The sequence below is a fragment of the Micropterus salmoides genome, unplaced genomic scaffold (assembly GCF_014851395.1).
Source record: "Micropterus salmoides isolate LMB-PRFRI ecotype aquatic unplaced genomic scaffold, ASM1485139v1 Ms_hic_scaffold_9, whole genome shotgun sequence".
NCBI lineage: Eukaryota > Metazoa > Chordata > Actinopteri > Centrarchiformes > Centrarchidae > Micropterus > Micropterus salmoides.
This window is the reverse complement of record NW_024044681.1, coordinates 23,049,928-23,069,920: the sequence shown is the minus strand read 5'-3', so window position 1 is coordinate 23,069,920 and position 19,993 is coordinate 23,049,928. Positions and strand designations below refer to the sequence as shown.

Here is a 19,993-nt window from a genome sequence, read left to right as displayed (position 1 = left end):
GCTACTACTATACTGTATTACAGTTTAAACCATGCATATTATGCATGGTTTAGTGAAGGGAATCAGAAATGTACTCATTGGAAACCATGGAACAGTTTACCAGAACAGAGTGACACGAGAGACAGATGCTCATAGAACAGATGTCACAGCTCCACCATGAGTTAGTTTTGGAGGCAGCAGGCCTCTTTTATTGAATCACTTGATCTAAATAGTAGCGTTCACAAGTGAAGTATTATTGATCCACAATGTACCTGTATACATCTGTAAATATGGTACACATCTTTTAGTTTTATGTTTCTGATAGAAATGATCACTGATGTTGGTATTAATACTAAACAGCAGAGTTTTTGTTCAGTTTTAAATTCATATAATATGAAAAGTAAATAAATTGCACGTGTACTTTTAGTACATTTCACTAATGTATTGCAATAATATTTTTATTTGTATGCAGCATTTACCTCACAGCAAACTCAAACAAGTGGACAACATTTTTAATTTTCATAATTTATACATTCTTTACTTGATTGCTCATTTTACAAGTTGCATTACTGGTCATGCTCATGTTACACCAGTCACATACAAAGATCAGAGACCTTTCACATGCTCATTATACTTTTAGGTCTAAGACTTACTCTCAAAGCTAGACGTTAACTAGCTAAACAAAAAATTAAAGTGCAGACAAAAGTAAACCTCAGTGACAAATACTTAATCAGGTTTGAAGGCCTCTTTGCTGAGCGCTGCCTATTAAATTAAGGTAGATTATTTACAAACTGTGCTAAATCTCCACATGGTGCAGACGGAGTCAAAAGTATTGAGTTAAGATACTGTAAGCAACTCAGCAAAGGTCAAACTGGAGAGGTCATTGCTGAGGTCCATTAACTCACCAGATTCAACAGCCTGAATGTTTTTAACAAACGTCAAGTTCCAGCAAATGTGTTAACACTGCCGTGTGCATAGGTCAAAACGACAATCATACATTTTAATACAAACCCCCTGTTATGTGCGACAATTCATGAGAAAGCATCTTCAGAATTTAAATATTTGTTTGATGAAAGACTTGGGATTTTATGAAGCCCGATAATCCGAGGACATTAACTGAGAATTATATGGATATTGGGTACAAGCTATGCTGCCGAAAAGCATTTAAGCAGCTTTAAAGATTGTGGTTAAGGATAGATTGACATTTAACACCATTTTCCCAGATTCAAGGAAAAGCAAATTTAAACAAACCACTTAACTCATGCAATCCTGTGCATTTCAAGTAAACAGAACATCTTTCAGGAAAATCAAGCAGCCTTTACAATTGCAAGACACCAGTTGACAAACCTTAAGCATATTGCAAATGACAGATCTTTGTGTTAAATTGTGTTTTTATAAAGGCATAACTGAGAACTCTTCAGGCTCAGTGTCAGGTTTACAGAATCCACATAAACCGTCAAGAGTAATAGGTCAAGTGACGTTCATGTTATACAATTACAATAATCCATGTTGACCAACAAACAGGACACAAACGTTTTGGCTCAATTTCATATTTGGTCATATTGCTTGCTTCTCTCCCCCCCGACAGACATTCAATCTAAACTTCCACAGGTCAACAAAGGGTTTTTCTAGCAGCCCTGGCCAAGTCTCCCCCAAAACCATTGAGGAGGTCACACTGCTCCAGCTCATCAGCCCGCCCACTTCGCAAAAAGCAGAGCAATGTTGTTTTGCACGTCTCCTTGCATGGCTCTGACACGTGTCCTTTATGTCTGAAGTACCAGAACTTCTGGAACACCCGGTCATCATTGATAAAGGTCCGTATCAGCCCATCGTAGTCAGAGGGGAACAGACTGGTCACACCATAGGCCTTCGTAGCACGGTACAGCAGAGTCCATTTGGGGTCCTGTTCTGGGCTGCCTGGCGCTCCTGGACTGGAGTTTACCTCTGTGAGGTTGAGGATGTAAGTTTCATGGTCAAGCACCAGCCGAGAGCTGCCTTGGTAATTCCCATCCATGTAGTAGACCCGGTAACCTGGAAAAGAGAAAAATAATTTAAACGTTTTATAGCTGTGTGTTGCTTCTGAAATGTTGGGAGAACTAGCTTATGCACTCACCTGGGTTAAGATTAATGTAAGTAGTGACACTGGGAGCGATGAACGCCACTCCCAATGGGCGGGACATTGTCGCCTCATCATAAAACATTTGGAATTCATCCTGATGTGTATGGCCAAAAAACTGTCCAGTAATTGTACTTTCGTATCTGTTAAAAAAAAAAAAAAAAAAGGAGGCTGTCACATGTAGCAAGTTTAACCACAATAGGACATTGATATTTAAATAATACTTGCAAGTTCATTAGTTAAAGCAGACACCCAAAACCATACCACACATCTGATTGTCATACAAATAAAAGAGGAAGTGAAACAAGCGTTGCCAGCAAATAAGTCAACTACTGTTTAACTGGATGGAAACCATATACTGGCACTTCCAAGTCGATAGCACCTAAAATAGACATGTAGCATTTAGAAATTTATAGTGGGGATAAGAGTGTTCCATTATGACATTCAATGTTCTGAAACACATTGTACATTAAGAAACCACTACTGAGTGTTTACAACTTCATTGTCCTTCCCTGTGTCACTAAGAGGACCCCCCAAAAAAAACAAATAAATTCAATTAAAAGAGGATGTACCACTACTGCAGTTGTCTTGACTGCACTACAACTTCTGTTTCTAAGAGTTGTTGGATTCTGCCTCCAGGTTTTAAATGATCAATGTAGCTACCTGTTAACAATGTGATAGTAGTTCCAACTCCAGCTGCTAAGACACAGGCCCGGTGGGATGTGACCAATGATGTGTACCTAAATAAAAGGAAATTACACCATGTAGAGGAAGTTTATTGCACTGATTAATTTTTTTTTTTTTACTGCAATCTCATTCTCTGTGACACTGACAAGAGGGAAGCAAAAGGAGAAAGCAATAGTGTCATTATCCACATAGCATGAAGCATGTGGCTAAGGTGGGACATGAACCTGAGCCTCATTAAGAACCAGTGTTATACCAGCTTTACAATGTTATAGTGATCCAACATCTTCTGCTAGCTCTCGTTTAGGCTGCTCTACTCACCTTCTCTCCCTTGTCCTCACTGGCCTGGAGGACGTGGACCAGCCACTGCAGCTGGTTGGCAGGATCGGTGGAGTTCACCATCAGCCAGAAGTTCTCTCGAGCACAAAAGTTCATGTTGAGAGAGACCACCCTTAGACCAGGCTGAATCTCCAATGTGTAGAATCCTCCATATCTGGAATTACACCCAAAGACATATGTGAGGGCCTCAAAGTCAAATTCATCTGACATAAATAGTTTCTACTTTATGTAGTAAAGGAAACCACTTGATGAATCTAACAGGAGCATTTACATCTCATCTACAGGGTGGACTGAGGTCTGTAGAACGAGGGGAGTTTAACCTACTCAGATTTAACTCCGGGTTAGCAAGCAAAGTCACGGTTGACAAACGCTGACTACCTACACTGCGGTGTTAGCTTAATTGAGTGGTTGCATGTTTGCATAAGAAGGGTTTTCACAACGGCATGCTCTGTATTTTCCCCAGAAGAATGCAAGTTGATTGTGTCAGGATATGAGGAGTTTAAATAAATGTTAACGGCTAAATCGAACACCGTGACAGCCACCAAAGTAAGCGAGGCTTGTTGGCAGTAAATTTGAAATTGTCTTCAGTGTTCTGGTAGTAGGCAAATTCTCTATTTTGTATTTTATGGATTCTTCTTCTACGCATAGTGATAAGTACAACTGCATATTAAGTTCTCTGTAATAAGAAAAAAAAAAAAGCACACGAGGAGAGGGGTAATAACTTGAGGAAAAAAGCTAAGATATAAATGGTACATTTACTAGGAACAAATCGAGTGTCTCATAATTGTTTACACAGGAAAATTATCATAGGCTACTTCAGTCAGATTTAGCAATGAGGAAGTATTCATAATTTTAGCCCACAGTCAACAGCAGAGTGACTTGGATTTTGTGTGACTTTATGCAAGGGAATTTCCATGTTTAATTCTTGTAAATTTACCACTTTAATTTTTCAAGTTTTATGGGATTAGGCCCCACCCTTCAACTTCAAAACTTATTTTCTTCAGGTGCAAGCCCAAGTGGAACAAGTCAGGATGCAATCTAAAATTTTAATCAAGCGGTGTGTATTAATAGTTCTCATTAACATTGTGGCGTGTAGTACACGTATATAGGGTAACTTCGAGTTAACCATGAAGATTAAACTGCTCTGAGCAGTTTAGAGATGCAGCGTAGACCTCGGGTAAAACCTGAGGTCACAATGTTACTCCTGGATAAGCCAGGTACCTCACTTCATAGTACAGGCCAATGACCTGCACAACAATGTCAACATACAATTAGAGCTGCAACTATAAATCGATTAGTTGTCAACTATAAAATGCACTTGCATTTTGATAACCAATTAATTAGTTTGAGTAATTTAAGTCTAAATTCTCCAGTTCCAGCTTCTTAAATGTGAATATACTGGGTTTTGTTTTTTTTAACTCTATGATTAATAATGGTTAATTGAATATCCAAGTTGTGGACAAAAGACATCTGGAGGTCATCTTGGGCTTTGGGAAACACTGATTTTCTGATATTCTATAAACCAAATTAACTGATGAATCGACAATGATAATCATTAACTTAAATGTAATTTAAAAAAATATGTAAATATCAAGAACCTCAAAGTCTTCAAAGCCTGATCTGGTAACCATGGTGCCCATTCCTCTGCCATTGTATTGTAGAGCCAGGCGCAGGATCTGTTGCCATGAACAAAAGGCGGCGGGAAGCTGTTCACTGGCGTACTCTCGTGGTTCCCTACAGCAGGGTAAACTGTCACATTAGGACCCAGGTGTCTGGACAGAAGACAGGAGGATTGAAGCAGCAAGAGTCAATAGCAGTTTGGATCAATTTCAGGTAAGACATGACAAACATCTGACCAAAGCAGCAGCAGCACCCTGAATGTTATCAGCATGTTTTGAGCCAGAGTACAAGGCTATTTTGAGATAAAAACTAGAGCAACTGTGTTACAGAAATTCCAGCTGTCAGTCACCAGCAACATTAATTCAATTCAAAAGGTCTGACATTGCGACACCGTGTTTCACAAGTTAGACTACATACCCACTACTTTACTTGTAAAAGGAGAAATTATGTAAAGAATTTGGAAAGTTAATCCTAAACAAAAATTACTTGTGAATGAGCCTGGAGATGATTGTAAGCTCTGACAGCTGCTGGTTCCTGGTCTGAGACCAAACATTATGCGCTGGTATGTCTCCGGTCCAGTAGACCCAGTCCCAGGGCCCAGCTTTGGCTGCATTTTCCAGGAGGTTCTGCACCGTCCATAGAGGCAGGTCACATTTACTGTAGGTTCCCCAGTACCCAGCCTCCCTCCGTTTCCAGCTTGGAGAGCCGGAGTCATTTCGACAACAAAGAGGGTGCTTGCAGTCTGCGGCGCTGCCGGCTACATACTCCTGTCAGGAGAGATGGTTTTTTGATCAAAAACAAAAGTTAGATGACCAAAATCATTCCACAGTTTGTTTATTCACACCACATTTCCTTCAGGTAAATCAGTAACTACAATCATGTGTTTTTGCAGGGTATAGCCTTAACATAGATACTACAGTCCTTGAAGTTATGTGTCCACTATCAATATGTTACTGCATTTAATGTATCAAACGGCACACACTTGCCTGGTCCCAGTGGATGTCAGTTAGAAACAGGACCCTACTCTGTGGAGAACCAGGTTTGGGGGGAGAGGGTGGTGTGACAGGGGGCTTGGGGATCTTTGGCAACGTGATGTTCCAGGCTTCGTAGAGGTCAAATTTGCCACAGGAAGGGCCCACAAGCAGGGCACATGCTTCAGTGGGCCACAGATAGGACTCCTGCAGAGCCCGGATAAAGTCGTCCCTGAACAACTCTGTGATTTCTCGACAAACCTGCTCATCACCCAGATGGAGACGGATACAGGCTTCACCTACTGCATGTGCCACTCGCTCCTCATTTGCATCACTCTAGGAGAGGTAACAAAAGCAGAACAGGATTAACCTCAAACTTCCTCACGACCGAGCAGAGCTAAAATAAATTTGAATCACCTAAAATTCCAACTTGCTAAACCACAACGTAACACTTGACATTATGTCACACTCTTGAATGGACACAGCATTTAAGTGTAACAATAAAATGTATCTAAAATCCATGTTCTTGATGTCAACAGCTGTAGCCATCAGGAGCACTTGACAAAAGAGACATGTGATCAAAATGTCACAAGCACGTTTGAGCTAAATCAGCTAGAAACACCAGGAGATGGAGAAAGTGATGAAGGGGCAGAACAAGAATCGGACACTCTCCATATAGGGGCATGTGTGTCACATGCCGCGTTTGTTTGCCAACTTGAGTAACCCAGTGTAGCAGTAAAATTGGTGTAAACTTAAATGTGGTTTAGAAGTAGCATGTTTGCATTGACAATGTGAACATACTCCTATCACAATATTCAAATAAGAAATTACCTTGAATTAATTTTTTTCAAACCGACAGCTACAACCATCAGTGACATCTAACCAGAAGTTCAAGCTACCACATGGCCCACAGTTCAGTCTGTGGGCTCATAAATCTATGATGGAAATAGAAGAAAGGAACAATAGTAGGGTTTTATAGCAGGGCTGTTTTATTAAACTGCATTAGTTTTAGATAGATGTGCCTAATACACCAGCAATGCTAATAATAAATGCTAAAACTGTTTCTATAATACATTATTGAATATTTCCTTTTTTTGTTTGCCCACTTTTATATTTTGCTGCTTATGACTAGTTCAAGATTTCTGACTTCCTGGACTGAAATGTGGGCTAACCGATTGGGTAACTTTAAATAACCACCAATACTAGTGACGTTATCGTTAAATGATAGTTATCTTTTCCCAACTTATATGGAATTCACGATAATTAATAATGTAAGTTACTATCTAGCTCTGTAGATAATTATGTGCATTTTAGGTGATTAGTAAGAATCATGTTCAAACATTACCAGAAGGGCGATATCAAGGATGGTGAAGATCGCTTTGCAGAAGGGGCAGGTGACATTTCTCCAGTTAAATCCGACCGCCTGTCGGCTAAACTGCTCCACGAACACCGGCCTCGGACGCTCTGAGGTCTGCGCTGGATGACAGGACCCAAACAACGGCAACACTAAAACCAGAGCGCAGGTTATCAGCCCGAAGGAGGGCAGCGGTGTGGGGAGCCTCATTGTCCTAGCAGCAGGTGTCCTCTGTGAAGGACACGGACACATCAGAACAAGACGTCAAGGAAGTGAATTTACAGCTCAACTTGAGAATAAATGACTCAAACACGCCCGCATCCAAGTTTGAAGAGGGGAGGACAGACTTAAACACAAAACCGCTTGCTAGCAAAGTGGCTAGCTAGCAAAGTTAGCTAACTTACTCTTCTGCCACTGTATCTGAAAATAATGTGCAGACTGGAGGGGTCGACGCTTTCTTCCCCGGGTGAGGATCGGGAGTAGTGAACACAGGCGGAGAGATCCACGACTGTCACGCTTCCTCTTCCACATAAGTGTACTGGAACAAAGTCGACGAATACGTGTGTGTGCGCGCGTCTGCCTGCAGCACACACCGCTTGTTTGAGAAGATCCAACTGCTCCCTCTTATGAAAGGCACAGAAAGTCAGCTGACTCATCACGTGCCAAAGATTTCTTTTTCCTTTCTTTTTTTCTGAGCAAAGTGTAACAAAAAGTGCAGCTGATTGATCACTTGACAATCGCACTTGAAGTTGCAAGGTGTCAGTTTTTGACAGTGGTGGGAGAAGTATTTAGATTCTTTACTTAAATAAAAGTAATACTTCACTGTAGAAACACTCTCTCACAAGTGAAAGTACTGCATTGAAAATGTTACTTAAGTAAAAGTATGTAAGTATTAAAAGTATAAATACTCAAAGCAGAAAAAAATATCTCTTATGACTGTTATACTATTAGACTATACATTAGATTATCATTAAGAATGTATTGATGTAGTTGGTTGAGGCTGAACAATTTTGTATCAGATTGCTATTAATGATTATTTTCATTATGGATTAACTCGCTGATTATTTTCTCCAGTAATGTTAATTGATTGCAAACATTATGAAAATAATGACAAATGTTGTCACAATTGCCCAGAGCCCAAAGTGACACCATCACAATGCTTGTCAGTCTAAACCTCAAAATGATTAAAAGACACATTAAAACAATCAAAAGGAAAAGTAGCAAATCTTCACATTTGTGAAGCTGGAACCATGAAGTGTTTTTATGTGAAAAATTAACAATTACCAAAATACTTAGCAATTAATATTCAGAGAATAATTTTTTTTTTTTTTTTTTAAATACCATACTTAGTAAAGTAACTGAAGCAGTCAGAAAAATGTAGTGATGTAAAAAGTACAATATCTTCCTCTGAGATGTGGTGGGAGTAGAAATACAAAGTGGCATGAAAAGAAAATACTCAAGTAAAGAATAAATACCACTAATTACAATGCTTGAGTAAATGTAACTGTCCACCACTGGTTTCTGAGCATGCAGCTTCACTATTGATCTTGGAAATAGGACAGTAGTTTGACAAAAGATTCTTAGCATAGGGTTCACTAGGCCTACTGTAAATTGTCTGGAGTCTCAAATTGTCTGGAGTCTCAAAATAAAAGAATAAGGATTTGTCATAAATATAAAACATTTATTTCATTGGTATTCGCTAATGTGTATAAAAGCATTGTTTCTATACACATTTCTTTGGATCTGTTTCTGTCTGACTCATCACTGAATATAGTTTGTCAATATTTCAGTAAACACGTTTCAGTCATAAAAAAGAGCAACATAGTTAGGCCAAAGAACATTTATACCTTAATTTTAAATTATACAAGAAAAGCAATATACTTATTGTTTGAATTGTGTGGCTGAAGTGGCATCTGACATTATTTACAGTGGCTTGGCAGATACATGATTGCAGTGAAATACAGAGTGGTTTGATGATTAAAAATATAGTAACAGGAGTGCTACGCAGGCTTTCACTTGTCTTGCATCTTCTCCAGGATGGGGACGATCATGTCAAACTTGGGTCTCTTGGCTGGGTCTTCGTTCATGCAGAGCCTCATCAGCTTACAGATATGAGGTGAAATCCCCGGGGGAATGGTTGGCCTAAGGCCTTCGAGGGCCACCTGAGCAACACAGAAACCTGTAAGAGCCTCGGAACATTTTGGAGGTATGGTGTTTGCATGTTTGTTGCGGAATTTTCCAAGAGATATAGAGAGGTGGATGTAAACATACAATTAAGTAATTACCTTCATGCCTATCTCCATGTGTGAGAGGTCAGCAAAAGGGACCTCTCTGGTGACCAACTCCCACAGTAACACCGCGAAGCTCCACATGTCAGCAGATCTTCGGTTGATGTCTTCAGGCCTCTTCTGCAGGGCTGGAAACAAGAGGGACAAAGAAAACCATGCTCATAATGGGCTAACTCACAGTGTTTGTTTTTATTGTGTAACATAGGCAACACACCAAATGACATGACCACTGAACTGGGACTAAATTATACAGTACAGTATGTTCCTTTCTGAATGACTCATAATGTCTAAAGAGGCAATATGGGAGGAGGAAGTAGGCGGAAGGGAAAAAAGGTACTGATACCTTCAGGGGCCATCCATGCTGGAGAGTACATGCGACCAGGACACTGGAAGGAGAACTTAGCGTCTGCCATGCTTATTCTTGCTGTCATGTCCTCATCAATCTGCAAATGAATCACACCAGCTTGTTACTCATCAAACATCTGGCGAGTCAATGCAACAGACTAAATCTTTTTTTTTATTACTGTGATTGCTGACGCATCAGAGTTTAAAGACAGTAGAGCAGTGTCTTACCATGACATGCTTACTGTTGAGGTAAAGCCGTGAAACCATTGGTTCTAAGGTGTGGAGGAAAGCCATGCCACTGGCGATGTCCAAGGCAAACTTCACTGCTTGGCTTTGGTCGACCACCAGAGCTGAGGAAGAAGAAGACAACAACAAAGACAGGAGAGAAATGTAAGAAAGCACGGCGGGTTGAAGATGGGTGTGTGATGTCCTGCAGCAGCAATCCTCAGACATAGTGCATGAAACTGAATACAAATTCATTTTATTTTATTCATGCACATAAATGCGAAGTACTTACTAGTGCCCTGGTGGAGTATGTTGAAGAGGGATCCATATGGCATGTAGTGGGTAATGATGATGGGGTGAGGGGATGGAGGTGCCTGACAGGCACCGAGAACAGGCAGAATGTTTGGATGAGAAAAGATCCTATGGAGACACAACAGGAAGAAAGACTAGTTGTGAGTAAATGTCATTTTACTATGTTAACAAAAAACGATGAGGGGGAAAAAAGTAAAGATTATGTATACTTAGAACAGGGAGGACTTTCTTAGATGATAAGGAAAGAACAAATTCATGGTTGTTAGGAAACCCATTAAAAAAACCATTAAGACAAGAAATGTCCTAAAGCGTGTTGCATGAAGAAAACTCTATAATCCGTGTTATTATACACTTGTACACATTTGTATCATCTGTGGGCCTTTAAAGTAAAGCTGGGCAGTAGTTTTACTCTTATCTTTATCTGGTGCCCTTTCATTTTTTGCAATGCAAGTCAAAAGCCGTCTTGCCTCTGAATTTTTCAGCATACTCATCCCAAGTGCTTTTATGTTTGCTTCAGTTTTAAAAGAGGGCAAGAACTGAGGCCGACATGAAAGCACAGTGCCAGCGTCTTCCCATTGCTCGCATTCTTTGAATCGGCCTGCTCAAAGGTTTCTCTCATTTTTGTCCAATTAAGGTTTTGCTGAGAGTTTTAGTCTGTCACTTAATGAGGGTCTGAAGTCTGTGGGACTGGCCAGGTTGTGCTAATTTGCTTTCCTTTATGGTGTAGTTTCGCTTGTTTGATTTACACTGTTCGGTGTTACGTCTTAGACTAGATCTAAGTAGGCTATTTCTGTGTAATACCTGCTCCTTTAGGATACATATAACACAGCCATAATTATGTCAATGATGATTCACTGAACGCAGAGGTCCTCTTGAGGGGCCCATGCTGAACATGTCATAACATGCTGGTATGAGCTGACTTTTGGCTCACTAAAAATCCTCTCTTGAAATTGTCTGTACATACTTTAGAATTTTATGTTGTACTGGATTTCATGTTTACTGTGATGAAAGGATGTTTGTGGAATTTGTTTTTCACATAGTAGTGCAGAACACATCACTCATTAAACAGCTGCCAACGACCACTTACATTGCAACACCCCAACCAAAACCTTTCCTTGACCTCTAACAATAAAAACTCCTCTCCTTGTTGCACAAGAATCCTGCACCAGATTCTCTGTGACCAATGCAAACACATCCATCCTCACATTAGCTCTGTGTTTACCAGGATGTGATAGTCAGTCCAAATGTTCATAGAAAAATGACCTAAATGCCTAAGCTGCCACTATTACTTTTCATTGTTAGAACACTCACTGATGTAAATTACCTGAGTTTGGGATGCTCCTCATTGAAGTCTCTGCTCTTCCTGGTGGTCCAGTCTCTCACCTGCAGCACCTTCACTACAATCTCATCCCCTTGCCACCGACCCTGCCATAACTGCAGACAGAGCACAGAGTCAAGCAAACAAATGGGAGCTGAAAAAAATGAAAAAGACTGACATGCAGGAGCTAAGTGCTTCTGACCTCTCCAGACTGGTTTTCGTTGATCTTTGCCAGGAGCGAAAGCTGCTTATAATCAATACCAGCCTGCTTGTTGAGGGTACCGTTACCTGAAAGAGCCAAAAATATGAATAATCAAACAAACATCCCGATTTAATATGACGATTTGCTCCTTTTTATGAAATGCATGTCACTCACGAGGTCGTGTTCGCATGGTGCCCTTCCAGAAAGTTTCCTTATAGGGTACTTTGGTCATACTCTGGCCCATTTTCTCTGCCTTTTCTAAACACATACATGAAAGAAGTAACAATTAGACAAATAAAGTGGTGATGAAATAACTTGTTAGGGTGTCACAATGCCCATAAATGACCTCTGACCTTGAAGCAGCTGTCTTAGGTGAGGCTTGGCCTTGTCCAGAGGTGTCTGTCCATACCTGTTACATACACACACCTGGGCACCACTGGCCACCAGGTCCTACAAAAGAGGGGTTAAACTTTCTTTATACAGAATAGATCTGAAGCAAATATTTTAGTATTCAAGCAAAGCCACTAGAAGAAGTGACTATACCACTGCTTAACAAAAGAGCACTGTAGTAGCCGTTTCTCCCCAGAAGAGGGCCAATTCAGACAACGTGGGTGTATTTGACTGTACCTCCGCCACTTCCTCTTGGCCCCAGAAGCAGGCGTAGTGGAGTGCGGTGTTTCCATGCTCGTTGACTGTATTGGGGTCTGCTTTGCACTGGATCAGCTGGCGTCACAAAGGAAGAAATTTGAACAAAAAAACACGTTTTCTGCCCTCAGACAGACATAAACAACACGCCCACCAGGTCAGATGCAATCATGCTACATGTGAGTGTGTGTGAACCTTAGCCACGATGTCTCTGTGTCCGTGACTGGCGGCGAGATGCAGTGGTGTGTCATCTCCACGGTTCATCACATTAATGCGAGCACCTCTCATGATGAGCATGTCAACAACGCCGCTTCGCCCTTCCCTGCATGCCCAGTGGAGGGGGCTGAAGCCGTGGTCATCACTAAAAACACACAGGAGAGGATGAAGAGCAAAGAAGGACGAATCCTACATTAATTAGCCCATCAATCTTTAAGCTGTGATAACCTTCCTTTTAACACTTCTAGTCTTAATTAGAATTTTTAAAAGATGACAACATTTAGAGGTGAAGACATACTTTCCCTTGAGGCGTAGGAGGGTGTTGATGGTCTCTTTTAATATCTCACATACCAGCTGACAAAATACTATCAGTGTGGTTCTCTCTTTGACACACACAGCCACACAGGTTCTCACACACAGTATCTACCAATCTTTATTTAGACTTTAAGCACATGCTTCCTCGCGCTGCCGGCAGCCAGTGGCCATCTGATGGCTGGCCTAGTGATAAATAAGTCTGCATAGCACAGTACATATAGCATTGCTGCAGTCGAGGAGCCAAGCTATCACCTATGTGGGACTGGCCCCTTCACCCAAGCGAGTCCTTTACATTAGCTGACCCCGAGGCAGCTGCAGGGGCTTCTGGCAACTTCACGCAAAGCCACAAACTCTACACTCTATTTAACAATAAACCTCAAGAGGGCTTGTATAGCCTGTAGGAAATAGCTGCAGCACTAGTTCACACTGAAGTGGAATAGCAGTTAGTCAATTCTGATCCAGCACTGGACAGACAGTTCATAGTCTGTCCAACACTGTGTGCTAAAAAAAGTAACGGGGGGGAAAAAACTCAGGAATGACAGAGCGAAAATACACAGTGGAATCCTCAACTAGGCATACTCTGTATATCTCTCTCTCTCTTGCCCTGTGTCTTCCTGTGTCACTTGCTCAAATACACAGACACACACAAACACACAACAGCTCCTGGGGAAGATCTAAAATGGCATTTAATGTTTGTTCGGGCATTTCAGTTCCTACTAAGCAACAAATTTTTCCACAACATATTCCACTTATTACACAACATTACTTCATATTCTGAAGGAAAAAAAAGGGGGCTGGTTCACACGGTTGAGCCTCTTCAGAGTGAAAGCAAAGCCAAAGCAAAGGCCTCCAGCATAATGACTGGTCTCTCAGATGTTTATGTGGGGCTGCAGCTTGCTGCCTGAGAAGCTCTGTCAGTGAGGGCCTGGCCCTGTATGGAGTTAAACAGAGGAAATGGCCTTGGCTGTTGCGTGGTTGGCTAGCAGCTCTGCAGCCCTCAAAGTCAACGTCAACAAACTGCACATATATGGCTGGGCCCAAGAATGAGATAACCAAGGTCTTTAGCAGTGAGGTCTTCTAGCTCCTTTCTGGAGAGGACATTATGTAAACATGCAGACGTGCTCTGTATGTCCTAAACAATACAAGAAAATCTAATAGGGCTGCAATTTGTGACCATTATAAATTCATCACTTATATTTTAGATTACTTTTTTCAATATAGACAACATTTGACAATTTGTTCCCAGAGAATAGGTTAACCTCTTCAAAGTGGTTATTTGTCTGAAACCCCCCAATTATTTTAAAATTATATTTAAAATGATTATGAAATTATCACAGGTACTATTGACTAAATACTTTTTTGTCAGTTGTCTAAATCATCTTGGCACTATAATCTAAAGTCGGTATGTGCTTTGCAGTCCAGTGTAGGAGGAGTTTTCGGCTATTTTCTGTTGTCTGAGTCATTTATGTCACTGCACAACCTCCCCAAATCATCTACTGCTTTTTATACACACACATACTTTTAGGGGGATGACATCATAAGGAGAGAAATCCAAGAAGAAAATGGGGGGGGAAGTACAAACTGGACTGGAATTACTGAAGCTGGGTGATGCTCTGCAGCATGTGGATTTGCAGGGAGAGCACAATATGGAAACTATTTGACCACCTCTAATGTGCCAAGGATCGTTTTGCATAAGCACACACACACACACACACACACACAAGCACAGAATCACCTCATCAACCATACCAAATGTGGTACGTTTGCTATGAAGTCAGTCATCATTAGAAGACTCAATTTGTTTGCTTTACTACAACAAAACTCTAACTTCGAAGATAGAGATAGAGAGAGGCAGTCAAGCCCATTGTGGGCATCATCAAAGCTTTATGTATCTGAGTGAAGTGTGTGCAGATTTATCCGCTCACCCCAAGTTGAGGTCATTCTCTGTGTTGTCCAACCACAGACGAACAGCCACAGAGTTGCCTTCTCGACACTGTGTGAAGATGTCATCCATGATTATAATGTAGGTCGCGTCTTTTGACTGTTTGCTCTTTTAATCTCTTTTGAGATCAGGAACATGTAGCCTGCAAAAGGTGTTAAACAAAGACTCCTTATGTAAGAGACAGAGCTTGGTTTTATTCCCGCCACCCATACAAACAAAGTAAATAAACCAATCTGTACAACTGATTTTGCCATGTACTGTATATCTTCCAGTGTACTGATAAAAACAGGTAAACAGACATCACACAGTTTTTTAAGGCTAGGTAAAGAAGTATTATGTCCATAAAAAGACACACTATCCCCTCAGGTGTGACTGTGTGTCACAAGCCTGATGTACTTGCTCTATGGTATTTGTGTATTCCTAAACATTCATTGTAATGGTAGACCAATCTGTAAGGTAATTAGTTTCATACTGATCGTTAAACATTTGAACTATTTACACAGAGAAGGATAAACATCCTGCTAGAGTCCGGCGAAATTTAAGTACTGAAATAGCTGTACATTCCCACATTTCCCCTTGGCTTCATCTTCCTCCGTGGGATCGGATGGGCTGGCCTATTGGATCACTTTGAGTTCTATTGTTAAAAAGTCAGAGTGAAGTTGGACAACAAAGCTTCCCAACCGCGATGGAAACAAAACTATTACACATACAAAAACGTTTTCAGAAATCTTACCAGCTGCTAATCGATCGATTTCTCGTCAGTTTCTTTTTTTCCCCCCGAAAGTCAGCCGTCTCCTCAAATTTAAGAGCAGAGAAGTCGGTCTGAGTCCACGCCCCGCTCGTCAGAGTAGATGTGGGCTACTGGTAAGAAGTTAGAGCTCCGCTGCTGGCGGCCCTGTCCCGGGACACTCGCTAAACAGTGCCCCCTGCTGGAGGCAATGCGACGATGCTGCACCCAGCGGAATGACTACACGGGAGCGAAATACCTGTGTCAGGTGAGGTGGCAGAGGGATGTGGGCAGTTTTTTAAAATGCATTTTATTAATTTTTCATCTTTCACTGTAATTTGAGTGAGAATGCTTTAGGTTAATTTTCCATTTACCAAAAATACAGAATGAGTGTGAAAAATCTAATGATGATGTATTTTAGGATTTTTAAACATTAACACATAAACGTCTAAGAATCCATTAAATTAAGGTATTGAATAATTCTGACTCAGATACTACTGTAAAAGGAAATTTTGACTGTTCGTGGCAAAGCACATGAATCTGTTCTATTCAAGTGTTCAGCCTATTTTATTATTTACACCTGTGCATTTCTTACTGCAACATGTCTTCAGTGAATAAGGCTTATGGTTTTGCAGTTGATAAATAAACCTGTCAGTGCTCTCTGGTGGCCAAATAATTAACGTGCTACTTTCTGCTTATTGGCTGTCATATATACTAACACCGTTGTATCTGTCATAAGCCATTATCGGCATATGTATCAACATGGCTAATTTATCAGTCGACCTCTATGCTTCATCATTAATACATTTTTATTCAAATACTTTCACAGAAGACACGTTGACATGTCACGCATTACATTTGTCATGACTTATTGGGACACATGAATAGAGTAAAGTTCTATTGGTAACACCTGTGCTTTTGCTACTTTGACAAATCACAACATCTGCGTTGAAAAAGGCCTGTCCATGTTGAATTGCAGCCTCACAGATACTTGATTTGTGAGCCAGACACCAATATCAAAGTTTGAGAGCAAAAATAAAAATATACAGTACACTAATTGATAAAATGAATAACTTTCTTTGCTAACTGGTAACAGCAGGACTGATCAGCAATGATTCCAAAACAGACACTTTCTTTTACAAAATGAAAAAAAAAAATTATACTTATTACATGTGACACAGAGCTGGTTCCTAACAGGGACTGCGAATCTCAGTGGCTCTGCCCCTACAGCAACAGGGTGGCTAAACATGACTATTGCATGACCATCTTATCCAAACAAGAGCAAACTGTTTTATACATGGCCATATAATTTCTTCTACAATCCTTGACTGTCACAGCTGTTAGCTGACAGTTACACTGAAGATCGCTTATCACTGCTCTGCTGCTGGATTGAAGAGCACATAGCATGTTGAGTGCAAAGACAGGAAATGATGGGAGGAGAGTTTATGATATGCGACAAAGGCCATGAACTGTATTGACACCCACAACAATGAGACCATGTGGCATACGCCCAAAACACTGCTGCGTTAGGACATCTGACAGCTTACTAATGTTTTCAAACAAAAAATACCAGAGGCTGTTAAAAGAGCATTTAAAATCCAGCAAACATGAATAAAGAGTCATCAATACTTTTTTTTATTATTATTGATGAGTATCTAATTTCTGCATTTGCTGTGTCAACTTACAAAACAATTATCGGGACCAAGTCTGTTTAGGGGCTTATCAGACTAAGCCCTCTTGGCTCCTGCAAGTCCAAAGATCAACTGGCCTATGCAATCAAGCCTGCAGGCTGGGGATTGATCCTTGTGGAGCTTTGACTGGTAATATCACTTCCATCACTAACATAATTTCTCAACTGCCATCACACACACATAAACACAAATTCCATCTTGTCTCTTTATTACAAAACATAACATTTACGCCTAGGATTTTTAATGTCTGCATTTTAGTTTGCGTTATTGACATTTCTGACATACTTTGCAATACTGTGTCAGATTTCTATATAATATATACAGTATATAAATTACTGCTGTTCATATCATGGTGGGGGGTGTTGACAGGGCACTAAAGCTGCAATTTAATATTATTTTCTTGATTCTGATTCTTGATTTATTTACTGTTGAGTCAAAAATAAATACGCCCAAAATGACGCCTGCATACATTAACAGAATCTAAAGTTAAGGTCTTAAAGTTGCTAGTTTTGTAAAACAAATAGTGGAAAAACTCAATTTTACAATTTACAATATGAAAACAAAGAAAAACAGCAAATGCTCACTGTAGAGACTGTAGCTAGAAAAGGTTGTATGACATGATGATATCATAATAGTTGTTGAAAAGTTGATGATATTTTATCATGTATGTCAGAGTTTTATTCAATAATTCTTTTCAGCAATACAGAGAAAATCACATTTGGGAGTGACTCATCAGATGTGGGTCGTTTGTGGTGGGAGTCAGGGACATGTCGCTAGCACCTGTGACAGCCCCAAACTGGGCGTCATCACTGGCCTGAGGGTGGGTGGACCTCTGGGGCTCTCTCTTGGCTGTCTATGGATTTAGACACTGTAGGTGCAGCTACTGTTGACACAGGTACATCTTCTGATAAGGACATTGGTTTAGATGGCATGAGCACAGGCGCTGAGCTCCCAGCTATCGGTGGCAGAGAAACGCCTACTGTATAAGATGGTCCATTGCCAGCTTCATTAAGCACTGAGGGATTTGCTGCTTCTGAAGCAGGTGTGAGTGGTGCAGCAACTGATAATTTGACTTCTGTGGCTGTTGTGGATTGTGGAAGTGGAATATCTAATCCTGATGGCTTTAAGATTGAGCCATGGGCCTCTGGTCCGACATTGGTGATTGAGGGAGTTAACAGTGGAGATAAGGTGACGGGGGTTTGAGATGCTGGTGAGGCTTCTGCGGCAGCGGCAGCCTCTGCTGCCTTGGCATTCTCTGCAGCCTTGCTCTCCATCTCCTCCATCCGGCGCTGCACCATCCGAGGCATCAGCTGCACATAGGTGCCCATCAGGCGGTGGGTAGAGCGAATCAGCTTCCCTGCACAGTTGTCCACACAGCGCTCCTGGACAGACAACAGCAAGCACTGGGAATGAGTGGATGGACAAAGCTACAGTATGTGCTCATGACACACTATATGTTCAAAAGTATATGCATGTAACCACATAAAGTCTGCGGCTGTTTTTTCAAGGTTTGGACTAGACTCAACTTGACGCTGACACCCATGCACAAAGAGGTCATTGGCCTGCACAGAGCCCTGACTACAAGCCCATACCAAACGCCCGACATGAGAGGCCACTGTTGTGGCTGGGTTAAAACTCCCTGCATCCTGGTTCCAAAAGTGCCTTCCCAGAAGAATTAGGCTGTTATAGCAGCGTATTAACGGCCCATACTTTTGAAGCTATGCGGCACTTACATAACTTATGGGTGTTTTGTCCGTGTGTCTAACATACATGGCCTGTAATGTGCACAGAAATAGCAGTTGAAGAAAAGGTGATGAGCCATAACGCAAGGCAACACGATCACATTCAGAATTGTAACTGTTGGTGTGCCTACACATGTGAGGGGTTCATGAATTTCAGTATCCTTACCTCGTCCATTGTGAGGTTTCTGTAGTTGAAGTTGCTGGTGCATCGCTGGAAGCAAATTTCAGTCATGCGGTTGTAAACCAGAAGGAAATCCCGCAGCTGAAAGAGACAAAAGCACACAAACTCGTCACCATCAATCTGAATGTAGCTGCCGCCGCATATGAATGTGACTTACATTTCGCAGTTGTTGGTCAGGATCCATAAGCGAATCCGTCTGAACTTCACGACAGGTTAACTTAGCTAAAATGCTAACATCAAGTGCCGCGGGTCAGCTAATGAATCAACAAAGTTAAACGGTTTTCCCGATGCTTAGCTATCTGAGGGGAGTGAAAGAACAACACCTCAAGATATCATTTACATGTCAGCTTGAACGTATCAGTCATCGCACCCAAACACGAACAGATTCAGGTAATAGATTAAGATGGCATGACATTCACATGCGAGCTGCCATGTTTGTAAAGAAGATCGTCTACACCCAGGAAGACGCTTCACTCGGTCAAACAAAACCTTCCATTTCCGGTTCTCAGTAGCTTTTCGGATGTGTTGCTACCACAGACTATATATATATATATATGTTACAGTTTCCTTGTGTTTTTCATAAAAGACACAAAAAATATAAATATAAATTACATATTTCGTCTTTCGTCAGTCTTTTTTTAACTCATTTTCCAGGTCTGTAGGCCTAGTAGTGGTAGCTCACTGTAATAGTCTTCTTTTTCATTGTCTTGATACATATTTTACATGCATTAACGTGTAACCAACATGCTATATTGACAGTTAAGGGATCCCACAAAACTCC

The 19,993-nt window shown here is 41.0% G+C and overlaps 3 protein-coding genes across 5 annotated transcripts; all 3 read right to left on the bottom strand.

Moving 5' to 3' along the window:
• Window positions 1-476: 476 nt before the first annotated feature.
• smpd1 (sphingomyelin phosphodiesterase 1) lies at window positions 477-7,734 on the bottom strand. Its single transcript, XM_038708516.1, has 9 exons — window positions 7,468-7,734; window positions 7,055-7,294; window positions 5,725-6,045; window positions 5,225-5,505; window positions 4,717-4,890; window positions 3,101-3,272; window positions 2,759-2,835; window positions 2,093-2,238; window positions 477-2,010 (listed from the first exon to the last, which is right to left on the bottom strand). Exons 1-9 carry the CDS (start codon window positions 7,717-7,719, stop codon window positions 1,592-1,594), a joined length of 2,082 nt encoding a protein of 693 aa, XP_038564444.1. The 5' UTR covers window positions 7,720-7,734; the 3' UTR covers window positions 477-1,591.
• Window positions 7,735-8,723: 989 nt separating this feature from the next.
• ilk (integrin-linked kinase) lies at window positions 8,724-15,745 on the bottom strand. 2 transcript variants are annotated; one of them, XM_038708521.1, is made up of 13 exons: window positions 15,605-15,745; window positions 14,855-15,013; window positions 12,594-12,759; window positions 12,381-12,476; window positions 12,107-12,203; window positions 11,928-12,011; window positions 11,754-11,839; window positions 11,558-11,667; window positions 10,214-10,341; window positions 9,925-10,046; window positions 9,695-9,794; window positions 9,349-9,479; window positions 9,076-9,225 (listed from the first exon to the last, which is right to left on the bottom strand). In XM_038708521.1, the coding sequence occupies exons 2-13, from the start codon at window positions 14,941-14,943 to the stop codon at window positions 9,076-9,078; spliced, it is 1,359 nt and encodes a 452-aa protein (XP_038564449.1). In that variant the 5' UTR covers window positions 14,944-15,013; window positions 15,605-15,745. The 2 variants fall into 2 exon arrangements, with proteins under 2 accessions (XP_038564450.1, XP_038564449.1); XM_038708522.1 differs by lacking the exon at window positions 15,605-15,745 and having other exon boundaries at window positions 8,724-9,225; window positions 14,855-14,943.
• A 1,465-nt stretch (window positions 15,746-17,210) lies between these two features.
• Window positions 17,211-19,670, bottom strand: timm10b (translocase of inner mitochondrial membrane 10 homolog B (yeast)). 2 transcript variants are annotated; one of them, XM_038708513.1, is made up of 3 exons: window positions 19,370-19,670; window positions 19,198-19,293; window positions 17,211-18,692 (listed from the first exon to the last, which is right to left on the bottom strand). In XM_038708513.1, exons 1-3 carry the CDS (start codon window positions 19,394-19,396, stop codon window positions 18,096-18,098), a joined length of 720 nt encoding a protein of 239 aa, XP_038564441.1. In that variant the 5' UTR covers window positions 19,397-19,670; the 3' UTR covers window positions 17,211-18,095. The 2 variants fall into 2 exon arrangements, with proteins under 2 accessions (XP_038564441.1, XP_038564442.1); XM_038708514.1 differs by having other exon boundaries at window positions 17,211-18,671; window positions 19,370-19,666.
• Window positions 19,671-19,993: the final 323 nt, after the last annotated feature.

Coding starts and splice junctions, on each gene's coding strand:
- smpd1 (XM_038708516.1), bottom strand. CDS start 7,719: ATGAGTCAGCTGACTTTCTGTGCCTTTCATAAGAGGGAGCAGTTGGAT. Junction 6,046..7,054: donor TCCTTGATATCGCCCTTCTG/GTAATGTTTGAA, acceptor TACCTCTCCTAG/AGTGATGCAAATGAGGAGCG. Junction 2,836..3,100: donor GTGAGGACAAGGGAGAGAAG/GTGAGTAGAGCA, acceptor CCTTTTATTTAG/GTACACATCATTGGTCACAT.
- ilk (XM_038708521.1), bottom strand. CDS start 14,943: ATGGATGACATCTTCACACAGTGTCGAGAAGGCAACTCTGTGGCTGTT. Junction 10,047..10,213: donor CATACTCCACCAGGGCACTA/GTAAGTACTTCG, acceptor CTTCTTCCTCAG/CTCTGGTGGTCGACCAAAGC. Junction 9,795..9,924: donor TCAACAGTAAGCATGTCATG/GTAAGACACTGC, acceptor ATTCATTTGCAG/ATTGATGAGGACATGACAGC.
- timm10b (XM_038708513.1), bottom strand. CDS start 19,396: ATGGATCCTGACCAACAACTGCGAAAT. Junction 19,294..19,369: donor CTGACCAACAACTGCGAAAT/GTAAGTCACATT, acceptor TGTCTCTTTCAG/CTGCGGGATTTCCTTCTGGT. Junction 18,693..19,197: donor GAAACCTCACAATGGACGAG/GTAAGGATACTG, acceptor ACTCATTCCCAG/TGCTTGCTGTTGTCTGTCCA.